Genomic DNA, 11,665 nt, shown 5'->3' on the forward strand with positions numbered 1-11,665 from the left:
GGTCTGCTCCATGTTTCGCGGCGGGGTGCAGGGAACCGCGGAGGGCGCGTCTTGGTCACCGGCGCCGCTGTGCGACGCGGCTCCTTTAAATCTGTTCCCGGTGTTGTTTACAGCGCGGCGGTGAGGCCCCGCCCTATGAGGGGTTAGCGGGTGGCGATTGGCTGCACCGCGTGAGGTGGGCCTGCCGGCGATTGGCCGCGAGGAGGAGCGTCGGCGGAGCGGCCGGCGATTGGCTGCGGGGCGGGGGCGGCCGCCTAGAGGCGGGGCCACAGGGGGCGCAGCGGCCGCTGATTGGCTCCGCGGGAGGAAGGTGGGCGGGGCGCTGCGCTGCCGCTAGCGTCCCCTCAGTCGCTGCATCCTTCTCCGGTGACACCGGGACGGGACCGGGGGCCTTGTCAGTGTGGCTCCTCCGAGTCCTGCTGGCACGTCTGTGGTGCTGCCAGGGCGGGCTGAGGGGCGGTGGTGCCTGTACCGGTGCCGCTCGGGCTCCCTCCCGCCGGGCCCGGGCTGCCCGCCCTCTGTGGAGATGGAGATGGGGAAGGACGAAAATGGAACTGAATACTACAGGTGAGAGAGGCCGGTAGCGCCGGACCCGCTCGGCCGATTTGTGGGGTTTAAAGGGAGATTCCCCCTGTGCTGGGCACTGGGGAGGCCGAACTGCGGATCCTGGGGTCAGTTTCGGGCCCCTCGCGCCAAGAAAGGCCTTGAGATGTTGGAGCGAGTTGAGAGAAGGGAACGGAGCTGGTGAGGGGCTGGAGCACAAGTGTGATGGGAGCGGCTGAGGGACCTGGGGGGTTCAGCTGGAGAACAGGAGCTGAGGGGAGACCTTCTGATCTCTGAACTGCCTGAAAGGAGCTTGGAGCCAGGGGGGTCGGGCTCTGCTCCCCAGGAACAAGCGCCAGGAGCAGAGGAAACGGCCTCAAGTTGTGCCAGGGGAGGTTGAGGTTGGATGTGGGGAACAATTTCTTCCCCAAAGGGCTGTGGGGCATTGGAACAGGCTGCCCAGGGCAGTGCTGGAGTCACCATCCCTGGAGGGTTGGAGATCAGGTTCTCAGGACATGGGGCAGTGCCAGGGTGGGTTATGGGTGGACTCAATCTTTAAGATCTTTTCCAACCAAAATGATTCTGTAATTCCGTGCTCTTTGGCAGGTTCCACCCATCCCCAACATCTGCCTGGTGCCGCAGCTGCTCCTCACACTCCCCCAACTACCTTATCTTGGTGCCCTCATGGCCTCCAGGACCCCAAATCCAGTCGATTTGCCCAACACCATTGAACTGAAATCATCCCCAGCAGCCAACCGCCTTCCTGAGCCACCACAACACCGCACCAGGTAGGGAGCCAGCTTGGCTGCCCCAGTAGCTGTGCCCAGTTGGGAAGGCCTGGGGGTTCTGTGGTGCTGGTGGAGCCACCTGCATCTGCAGTTCCTCTCAGCAGTGAGCAGCAGATCCCGGGCCGTGGTACAGCCACCAATTGAGGGTGTCCCCTGCGCGGCTCCCTCCTCCCCGCATGTACGTCGTGCATCTCTCTCTCACGCATCTTGCCACATTGTCCCATCTCAGGGGCCGACCGCCACCCCGGGCACCATGAACTCAGCCCTGCTATTTACTCTGCCACAGGTGTCACCAAACCATCCCACTGGGACAGGCTGAAACCCTTTTGCCTACTCCTCAGTGTCCCCAGCTGCTCAGCATGGTGGGAGCGGAATTTTGGCTCCCTCATCGTGACACTCCCCACCAGGACAGGGTGAACCCGGCGCAGGGGACAGAGAGGCGGAGACGCCATTGGGTGCCAGGGGCTGTGTTTATCCATCGCAGATGTTGTCCAGTGGCACCGGGTGTCCCTGTCAGGTGTCCAGCAGGTCCCGCACCTCTGGGGTGGCCACGTCGCGGGGACACCGGCCCTTGGTGTCGCGGATGCCAGCCAGCACCGGGCTGTGCCGCAGGAGCAGGGCGCAGAGCTCCCGGTGGCCTTGCTCAGCGGCCTGCGGGTGACACATCTGTCATCGCCGGGGTGTGCAAATGCTGGTGCAAGGCACAAGGGGGACATCCAGGCTGTGCCACCCACCTTGTGCAGGCTGGTGCGGCCGTCCCCGTCGGTGGCCAGCGGGTCGGCGCCGTGGGCTAGCAACAGCTGGGCGATGGGCAGGTGGCCGCAGTAGCTGGCACGGTGCAGGGGGGTGGCACCACCTGGCGTGCGGGCATCACAGCGGGCACCGCGCTGCAGCAGCAGCTGGCAGACGCCCAGGTGGCCATTGCGGCTGGCGTAGTGCTGGGGGGTGACAAGGGGACACGGGCGTGGGTGGGGGGGACACACAGGCACGGGGTCTGTCTGTCCCCTCTCTGTGCCCATGTACCAGTGCTGTGTACCCAGCCAGGTCGGGCTGGCTGGGCTCTCCCCGCCGCTCCAGCAGCTCCAGCACCCGGGGCTCGTCCCCGTCCCGCGCCGCCGCCCAGATCCCTACGGGCACCGGGACCGGGGAGGGAGGGGGGTCAGGCAGGATCGGACCCGCAGCCCTGCCCGTACCCCGGCCCTTGGCGTCCCCCCAGCCCCCCAGCCCTGCTCCCGGGTTCTTCCCGACCCCGCTCGAAGTCCATCTCGGGCAGGCTCTGGTGGACGCTGGGCACCGCCAACCGCGACGGGCAGCAGGGACCGGGCGGAGAACTGCGACCGGCCGCCATCGCCTCAGCCGGTAACGGCCGAAGGGAGCCGGAAAGGGCCGAAAGGAGCCGAGGGGAGCCGGGAAGGGCCGAAGGGAGCCGAGGGGAGCCGGGAAGAACCGAAGGGAGCCGAGGGAAGCCGGGAACGGCCGAATGAAGCCGAATGGAGCCGAAGCGCCCCACGCCCCGAGCGCTAGGGTGCATGCGTGCTCTGGACCCCGCCAGGGGGCGCCCCCACCCCCCCAAAACCAGCTACTGGGGGGGGCCCTGGCCTACTCCCCAACTATGGGGACCCAGGGGTCACCGCCCTGCTATGGGGTGCCTAGAGATCACCCGTCACACTTATGGGGGGCTCAGGCATCCCCACCCCACAGCTGTGGGGTACCCGAGCCTCAGCCCTCCCACTATGGGGGGGGCAGCACTCACCCCCTCTCCGGGGGCTCAGGGCCCCCCCGGCCCCGCTTCCCACGCCCCGGGCAGCTCCTGGCCCCGCTCCCAGGCTCCACCACCGGGACCCCGGGTGCTGCTTCCGCCCAGCTTCCCAGCAGGGCCTCCCCGAGGACCATCCCCCCCCCAGCGCCCCACACTGACCCCCGGCATCCGGGGGGGGGTGGGGGGGGCACGGGAATGGGGCCAGGCCTCAGCCGCCTCAGGCCCCGAGGGGGGCTGCCAGGCCACCCCCGCCCTGGGAATGGCGCCGCGATGCCCTTTTATAGCCCCAAGCGCGGCCTTTTTCCATGAGCTCAGCGGCCGGGGGGGCCCAGCACCCTCCCCGCACCCCCCCAGCCAGTACCGGACACAGCCCCTGCGGGCTTCACTTTTCATTTTGTTGTCTGTTTTTTTTTTTTTTTTACTCCTTTTTATTATTAATATAAAAATACTCATGTATTTACAGCAAATAAATATATTTTGGTAACAAATAAATTACACTGGGGGGGGTTATACAAAAGGGGTGGCGTGCAGGGAGGTGGCAGGCGGGTGGGGGGTATTTACAGCTGGGACTGAGGGAGGTACAAAGTCCCACGGGGCTTGGGGGGGGCACCCCGGGGGGGGGGCGACGGGGGGTGTTAGAAAAGTTCTCAGGAAGAAAAACCCGATCGGTTCTTAAATCATCCCAAAAAAACATCCTGTGGTCACTGCCCGGGACGGGGGGCTCAGTGGTCCCCAAGGCCGGTGGCCGTCCCCGAGGTTGGTCCCTTGCCCGAGACACGGTACCGAAGGCGGACGCGGTGACCAAAAGCAGCTGCGGTGCCCAAGCCGGGCGCCGGTGCCCCGAAAACGCATGACGCGGTGCTGGTGCCACGGCCCCAAGGCGGGTGCCGCGGTGGCAGTCCCCAAAATGGGTACCGGCGCTGGGGTGGCAGTCCTGTCCCCAAAACAGGTGGCCAGCGCTGGCATCCCTGCAACGGTTGCCAGCACCTGTGCCACAGCAGCCCCAAGCCAGGTGCTGGTGCTGAGGCGGGTGTCCCCGCGGTGAGTGCCGGTGCCCTGAGGTAGGTACGGCGGGGAAAACCGCTGGCCGGCGGCTCAGACCGATGATTCCTCCGGGTTGGAGTCGGGCAGGGGCTGGCGCTGCTGCAGCTTGCGCCGCAGCTCCTCAGCCAAATCGGCGCATGGTGGGCGCTCCTCGGCACCCAGCGCCAGGCGGATGTAGCCATTGGAGGAGGAACCACGCAGGGGACCCAGGTGGATGCGGGTGGGTGAGTGGAGGGGCTGCCCAGGGATGGCAGCGGGTGGCGAGGAGGCGCCGGGGGGGCCACCGTTGCGGCAGGCGGCGTGACCCGGCACGATCTTGAGTGAACCGTCCGAGTAGTAGTAGCTGGCTGGGTCCCAGAGCTTCTCATCCGAGTCGGAGGCGGTGCTGGGGACAAACCGAGGGCTGGGGGGCTCCTTGGGCAGCTCAATGGGGTACACCAGGGTGCTCTCGATGGCTTTGGCACCTTTGCCGAGCTCTTCCCGTAACCGCCGCCAAAGTGAGAACACCACCAGCACCAGCACCAGGCACAGCGCACCCAGGCAAACTGCCACCACCCATACCAGCCCCAGGCTCTCCAGTGGCGCCCGCGTCTCCAGTGGCACCCCAGCGCCGGCCAACACCACCACTCGGTACACCTCACCACCCAAGCGGGCGCCCTGCTCCTCCGAGAAGCAGCGGTATGTGCCACTGTGCTGCGCCCCGGCTCCTGGCACCACCAGTGCCCGCAGCCGCGAGTCGTGCAGCACCAGTGCCTGCTCGGCTGCCAGTGCCCGGCCCTCGAAGGTCCACAGCACCTGTGCCAGGTTGGAGCCCAACCGGCACGTCAGCACCAGGTCGGTGCCGGCCACCACCGTCACGTTTTTGGGGGTGATGGGCCCTGTGGGAGAGGAGGCGCAAGGTTTAGAGGAGGCTCACGTGCACCCCCTGGCTCTACACGGTGTTTTGGTGGGGGGTCTCACCTTGCTTGGCTGCCTGCGGCAGGGTGCAGGCGCGTGTATCCGAGCTCAGCACGTCCTGGACCAGGTGGGACCTGCGGGAGGAGGTGACGGAGGTAAAGGGGGGACCTTGCGCCACATTGGGGTGTCTCCCCTCCCCGGAGAAATCCCCCGTACCCATTGAGGCCGTCGGTGCGGACACAGAGGCTGGCATTGCGGCTCCAGGCGCAGTACGGATCCCGCGCCAGCACACAGTCCGTGCACGACTGGTAGCGGCCGCAGTCGGCCAGGGGCAACTGGGCCAACTGGAAACGGGAGCCAGCGAAGAGCAGCTTCTGCAAGGGCGGGAGAAGGGGTGAAGTGACAACTGGGTGACAACCAGGTGACACGGTGACACCCCAAGCATGCCGTGGCACCACTCACCTTCCGTCCGGCCAGCACCAGGCTCTCCACGGGCTGCGCCGGCTCAAAAACCTGCAGCTCCTCAACCAGATGGACACGAGCACCCAGGTTCAGCGCCTTGTGCACCCAACCGTCACCTGCAGGTCATGGCAGGTGGTGAGGGACGTCCCCATGCCAGGAACCCTCCGGTGTCCCCTCCCCGGTGTCCCCCGGTACCTGTGCCAATGAAGAGCACCTCGTAGACAGTGCCGTCCAGCCCGGTCACCCGGTCGACCACCAGCTGGGTGAAGTTGGCATCTTTTTTGAGGAGGAGCGGGCGGCCGCGGTGCGGCAGGACGGGCTCGTCCATCAGCGGGTGCTTCTTGGCGAAGTTGAGGGTGTTGTCGGGCAGCTCGAGGGAGCTTGCGAAGCCGTTCTGGCGGTGCCAGTCGGTGATGCACTGGGGACAAGGGATGCTGTGAGGCGCATGGCCGCATCCACCACCTTCTTGTCCCCTCCCAACCCCTGTGTTGTCACTCACCGCGCCAGGACGGGGACTTGGCACCTCGTCTGAGTACCGGCCCCACTTCTGCGCCTGCTCCCGGTATTCCTTGTAGGGCCCCTCGAACGCCTTCTTCACCTCCAGGATGTGGTACCGGCAAATAGCCGAAACGTCCACATCCCCCCTGCAAGGGATAGCGTGTGTTTGGAAGAGCCACCGGTGACAGGGAACCTCGGCACTGCCACGTCTCCCCGCACACTCACCAGCGGGCCTGAAACACCCCAAAAAACGTGGTGTCCTGCCAACTGTCCCCCGGGAGGGTGAAGACGGCCTGGAGGCGGTTGAAGTGGAGCTGCTGCTCAGGCGCGGCGCACACCAGCCGAGCCTTCAGGAACGTCGTCCACTTCTTCTGCAGCGTGCGGGCACCGCCGACGTCCCCCTGCGCACCCAACGGCATCAAGACAGGGCCACTGTGCTCCCCATCGGAGCCAAGTCATGCCGGGATGGTGTCCCCGGCGCGGGTTGTCCCCTCGCCGTACCTTGCAGACGCGTGCCACGCGGGCCACCACCTGCTCGGCGTAGCAGTCGTACTCCACCGCCCGCTCACTGAAGAAGAAGTAAACCTTGTCGTCGTCGCCGGTGCTGCTGGCCGCGCTCTCCTGCACGTAAGCCGAAGCCACAAAGTGGGGCTCTGCAGAGACATGGGGGGCAGAAAGGGGACGGTAACGCCGTGCCGTGGTTTGGTCGTCCCTGCGCCGTGTCCCCTTTTGTCCCCTCCACCGTACCGTTCAGCCAGGAGGTGAGATATTCTGTCTTCATGGAGTAGTGGGGGCCCAGGTTGCGGAGAATGACAGGCTCCGTGCCCAAAAAGTTGTTGAAGGTGGCCGAGTAGAGCTCCCCGTCTGGCAGGAGAGGGGTTAGGGAGGGGGTGGTGGGCACAGCAGGCACCCCCCAACCCCAGCGGGTGCCCAGCAGTGCCACCTACCCACAATGAGGCCAGTGTGTCCCTTGGTGGGGTCATAGGGACACTTGCCCTTCCCGTCCTCAAATGCCACCGGGTCCAGGGTGAAGCCGGAGAGATCCTGGGGGGCACAGGAGTCGGTGGGGGTCCAGACACCCTCCCTGCTTCATGTCCCCCCTGTGCCCAAAACAGCCCCAGGGACAAGGACACCCCTGGAGCACCCTCTTGATGACAAGGACACCCTTGGACCACCCTCCCAGGGACAGAGACACCCCTGGAGCACCCTCTTGGTGACAAGGACACCCTTGGACCACCCTTCCAGGGACAGGGACACACCTGGATGATGCTCCTGGGCACAGGGACACCCCCTAGATGATCCTTCTGGGCCACAAACAGCCCTGGATGACTCATTATGGGGACAGTGACACCCCTAAATGATGCTCCCAAAGACATGGACACCCCCCAAAGCCCCCCCCCCCCAAACAGAGGGACACTCCTGGGACAGGGACACCCCGCCAGGTGACTGCAGCAGGCACAGGGACACTGCTAACAACCCTCCAAGGGGACAGGGACACCCCCACTGCCCTGATGGCATCAAGGCCACCCCTGCACCCAGAGACGCCCCTGAAGGGAGACAGGGACACCCCTGAGGCCATGGGGTGGCTGCCCTGGACCTCACTCCCAGGGACGGGGGGGTGACAGGTTTTGGGGACCCCCTGGTGGGGGGGACACTCACAATGTAGGTGCACTTGGGCTGGAAGGCGTAGGTACCGCAGGCGTAGAGGTGGGAGCTGTTGTAGCTCTGCAGGAAGCGCACGTAGTTGAAACAGTCGGTCTGGGGGGGGGAAAACAATCCGTTAAGGGGGTGACAGTGAGTGGCGGGGGGCACACCGGGGTGTCCTCAATACCCCTGTCCCCAACCTGGTTGTTCTTGCCCTTCTGGATGCACTCAGCTTTCTTATCCATGGGGGCTTCCCAGGAGATCTAGGGACATAAAAAGAGTCAGTGGGATAGAAATACCCCCGCACCCCAAAAATATAACCCCCCTCACCCCAAATATAACGCCCTCCAGGGAACTCACAGCCGCCTTGAGCTCCACGGTGCCGGTGGCCACGGCAAACACGGCCTCGCGGGCGCCCACGTAGAGCAGCCCCTCAGCCTCATCCAGCGTCAGCGTCAGGTAGTGCGAGACCCCCCCCCGCGAGAAGCGCTTGGCTGCATCCTTCAGCTCTGTGGGATTTGAGGAGGGGGGGGACATGGGGACATCAGGGCAAGGCCACCACTGGCACCCCTCTTGTCCCCCCCGCCCCAGGCACTGCCGGAAGCCCCCGGCCCCGGACAAAGGGCTCTTTGTCACCGGAGCAGGCGGTGGCGGTGCTGGGCGAACACAGTGGCCTTTGGCGAGACCCCGTGTCCCCGCCCCGGCCGCCCCCAGGCCCTGCAGAAAGGCCCCATTGACCGGGAGGCGCCAGGGCCCCCGGGCAGGGACCGGGACGCGGGGCTGGCACGGCATGGGGACAGCACGGGGACAGCACGGGGACAGCACGGGGACGTGGGGTGCTGGCACAGCAAAGGAATGGGGGGCATGGGCATGGGGGTGGCACAGGGGGCACGGGATGGGGACAGTGGCACAGCGAAGGGTGGGGGACATGGCATGGGGATGCTGGTGTGGCACAGGGATAGGGGACATGGGGCACTGCCACTGCACAGAGACAGGGAACAGGGCAAAGGGATGGGGACACAGGGCATGGCAAAGGGACAGGGATGCCGGTGCTGGCACGGCATGGGGACAGAGCACATGGCACAGATGGGGACACAGGGTGCTGGCACAGGACAGGGGGACAGAGGGTGCTGGCACGGCAAAAGGATTGCATCTCAGGGTGCTGGCATGGCAAGGGATGGGGACAGGGGACATGCAGAGGTTTGGGGACAGGGGGCAATGGCAGGGCCTGGGGACATGGCACAGGGCTGGGGACACAGAGTGATGGCACACCACAGGGAGAGGGGACATGGCACAGGGTTGGGGACAGGGGGCAATGGCAGGACATAGGGACATGGCACGGGGTTGGGAACACAGGGTGATGGCACAGCACGGGGACAGGGGACACAGCACAGGGTTGATGGCAGGGCATGGGGACATGGCACAAGGTTGGGGACGGGGCAATGGCAGGACATGGGGACATGGCACAGGGTTAGGGACCCTGGGCACGGGCACAGCACAGGGACACAGGGCTGTGTCCCTGCATGTCCCCGCTCTGTTCCCACAGACCCCAGTTTTGGGGCCACCAACCCGGGGGGTCCCCACCATGCTGACAAGCTCAGGGCAGGGAGGGGACAGAAGCTGCCTGACGTGGGGACAACTACAGCCAGTGCCATGTCACCCCGGTGTCAGCGAGGGATGGGAACAACACACCCACCCCACTGTGCCTCAGTTTCCCCAAGCTGCTCCCCTCTCCCTGGGGGGGGCACACGCAGTACTCACCGGCGTAGGTGACAGTTTTTCGGGGCACGGCACTCCACGAGGACTCTGGGGGGGTGGCAGTGGTGGCAAGGGCCAGCAGCGAGGCGAGGGCCAGCAGCCACTGGGGGACCATGGTGCCGGGGAGGGGGGGACACACACGGCCTGGGGGGGGACAGAGACACGCCCGGCCCCTGTTAGGGTTACAGAGCCGGCGTCACGCGGGCGGCGCGGGGACAAGGCAGGCATTGAGGGCCGGGTGTCACGAGGCCGGGGCACCCCACGCAGCGGGGGGGGCCACACATGGGCCCCCCCTCACTGTGGTCCCTCCTCCAGTGGTGACGAGTGCCGGGGGGGTCTATGGAGGAGGAAACAGGCCCTTCCGCTTCCCACCCCACCCAGCTGCCCCACCTCACCCACCTCCTGCCCCGGGACCCCCCGGCACTGCCCGCTGGCCGGGGAGGTGTCCCCGCTGTGTCCCCTCCCCGGGCTGGGCAGGATGCGGCCAGGAATTGTTCTGCGCTGCCCGGCGGGAAGCAGGAAGCCAGGGAGGCTCGGGGGGGACCCTGCGCCAGGCAAGGAAGGATTTCCGGGAGGGTGGGGGGCCGGGAATAGGCCCCCCCTGCCCTAGGCGTGGGAATGGGGGACGCCCCAGTTGGGCTGCTCAGGTCGGGGGGGGATTGCAGTAAGGGAGACTGGTGGTGCCACGGGCATGGCCGGGGTGCCAGGGACACAGCTGGGGTGTCACGGTCATGGCCAGGATGCCACGGGCACAACTGGGTGCCATGGGCACAGCTGGGGTGTCACGGTCATGGCCAGGGTGCCATAGGCACAGTCAGGGTGCCATGGGCACAACCAGGTGCCACAGGCACAGCCGGGATGTCACAGGCACAGCTGGGGTGCCACAGGGATAGTCGGGGTGCCACAGTCATGGCCATGGTGCCCTGGGCACAGCCAGTGTGCCATGGGTACAGCTGGCGTGCCACAGTCATGGCCATGGTGCCATGGGCACAACTGGGTGCCATGGGCACAGCCAGGGTGCCACAGGCAAAGCTGGGGTGCCACAGGAATGACCAGGGTGCCACAGGGACAGTCGGGGTGCCACGGTCATGGCCAGAGTGTCCTGGGCACAGTCAGCGTGCCATGGACAAAGCTGGGGTGCCACAGGAACAACCAGGGTGCCACGGGCACAATCAGGGTGCCACCGGCATGGCCAGGGTGCCACAGGCACAGCTGGGGTGCCAAAATCAGGGACAGCATGTCCCAGGCACCATCAGGGTCCCCGGGGCACGGCTGGGGCGCCACGGGCAGGACGGGGTCCCGGGGGTCCCCGGTTTCGGTGCTGGACGCCTGGGGGTCCCACGGGGGGCCCGGGTGCCACGGTGTCATCCAGAGCGGGGAGTCCCCACGACGGTGCCATCCCGGGGGTGTCCCCGCGGCGATTCCATCCCGGGGTGTCCCGGCCCCACGGCGACACGCGGGACGAGCCCACGGCGTGGCGCGGGGGGGTCGGTGTACCAACGGATCGGGGCGGGAGGGTGGTCCCCGTTACCGGAGCGGGGGTCCAGCCCCTACAGCAGCGCGATAAGGCGGCGATACCGCCCGGGGTGCCGGTGCCGATCGCCGGTACCGGGAGGAACAAAGCGCCTCCCCCTCCTCCCCCCGCCCCCGCGGCTCCGCCACAACAATACCGGGGCGGGGCGGGGGGGGCCGGGGCGGGCCCGGCGGGGGCGGTGGGGGCCCGCACTCACCTCGGGGCGCGGCGGCGGCGGCGCGGGGGGGGCGGCCCGGCCGGGGCGGCGGGAGCGGCGGGAGGCGGCGGTCGGGGCGGCGGTGGGTGCGCGGCGCGCGGCTCCGCGAGGCCCCGCCCAGCCCTGACGTCACGGCCGCCCCGGCGGGAGGGGGCTCGGGTGGGATCGGAACAAATCGGCTGGGATCGGATCGGATTGGCTTAACCCGGACCCGCTCGGCCCCGGCTCGGGTCAACTCGGTTCGTTTAAGGCTCAGCTCAGCCCATTTCGGCTCAGCTTCGTTTGGCTCAGCCCAGTTTGGCTCATCTTAACCAGGCTTGGCTCAGCCTGGTTTGGCTCGGCCCAGTTTGGCTCAACCAGGCTTGGCTCAGCCCAGCCCAGTGCAGCTCAGTGTAGCTTGGTTTAAACAAGATCAGCTTACCCCAGGTTGGCTCAACCTGGCACAACTCAGCCCAGTTTGATTCAAGGAGGCTCAGCTCAGTCCAGTTCAGCTCAGCCTAGTTTGGTATAACCCAGTTCAGCTCAGCCCAGCTTGGTGCAGG

At 66.6% G+C, this 11,665-nt stretch overlaps 2 protein-coding genes and 1 long non-coding RNA gene across 3 annotated transcripts; 1 reads left to right on the top strand and 2 right to left on the bottom strand.

Annotated features, from left to right (window-relative positions):
* The first annotated feature begins 310 nt into the window (after positions 1-310).
* On the top strand, positions 311-1,734 carry LOC136112181 (uncharacterized). The gene is made up of 3 exons (XR_010652807.2): positions 311-567; positions 1,150-1,331; positions 1,618-1,734. It is a non-coding gene; the product is annotated as an uncharacterized lncRNA (long non-coding RNA).
* A 48-nt stretch (positions 1,735-1,782) lies between these two features.
* On the bottom strand, positions 1,783-2,703 carry ANKRD39 (ankyrin repeat domain 39). The gene is made up of 4 exons (XM_065856702.2): positions 2,580-2,703; positions 2,355-2,458; positions 2,066-2,269; positions 1,783-1,982 (listed from the first exon to the last, which is right to left on the bottom strand). The coding sequence occupies exons 1-4, from the start codon at positions 2,677-2,679 to the stop codon at positions 1,845-1,847; spliced, it is 546 nt and encodes a 181-aa protein (XP_065712774.1). The 5' UTR covers positions 2,680-2,703; the 3' UTR covers positions 1,783-1,844.
* Positions 2,704-3,546: 843 nt separating this feature from the next.
* On the bottom strand, positions 3,547-11,222 carry SEMA4C (semaphorin 4C). Its single transcript, XM_065856567.2, has 15 exons — positions 11,124-11,222; positions 9,397-9,537; positions 7,996-8,144; positions 7,836-7,898; positions 7,651-7,749; positions 6,939-7,035; positions 6,739-6,855; positions 6,493-6,644; positions 6,217-6,392; positions 5,993-6,137; positions 5,689-5,911; positions 5,494-5,609; positions 5,248-5,405; positions 5,095-5,165; positions 3,547-5,012 (listed from the first exon to the last, which is right to left on the bottom strand). The coding sequence occupies exons 2-15, from the start codon at positions 9,506-9,508 to the stop codon at positions 4,186-4,188; spliced, it is 2,505 nt and encodes an 834-aa protein (XP_065712639.1). The 5' UTR covers positions 9,509-9,537; positions 11,124-11,222; the 3' UTR covers positions 3,547-4,185.
* Positions 11,223-11,665: the final 443 nt, after the last annotated feature.

The sequence above is a fragment of the Patagioenas fasciata genome, chromosome 26, assembly GCF_037038585.1.
Source record: "Patagioenas fasciata isolate bPatFas1 chromosome 26, bPatFas1.hap1, whole genome shotgun sequence".
NCBI lineage: Eukaryota > Metazoa > Chordata > Aves > Columbiformes > Columbidae > Patagioenas > Patagioenas fasciata.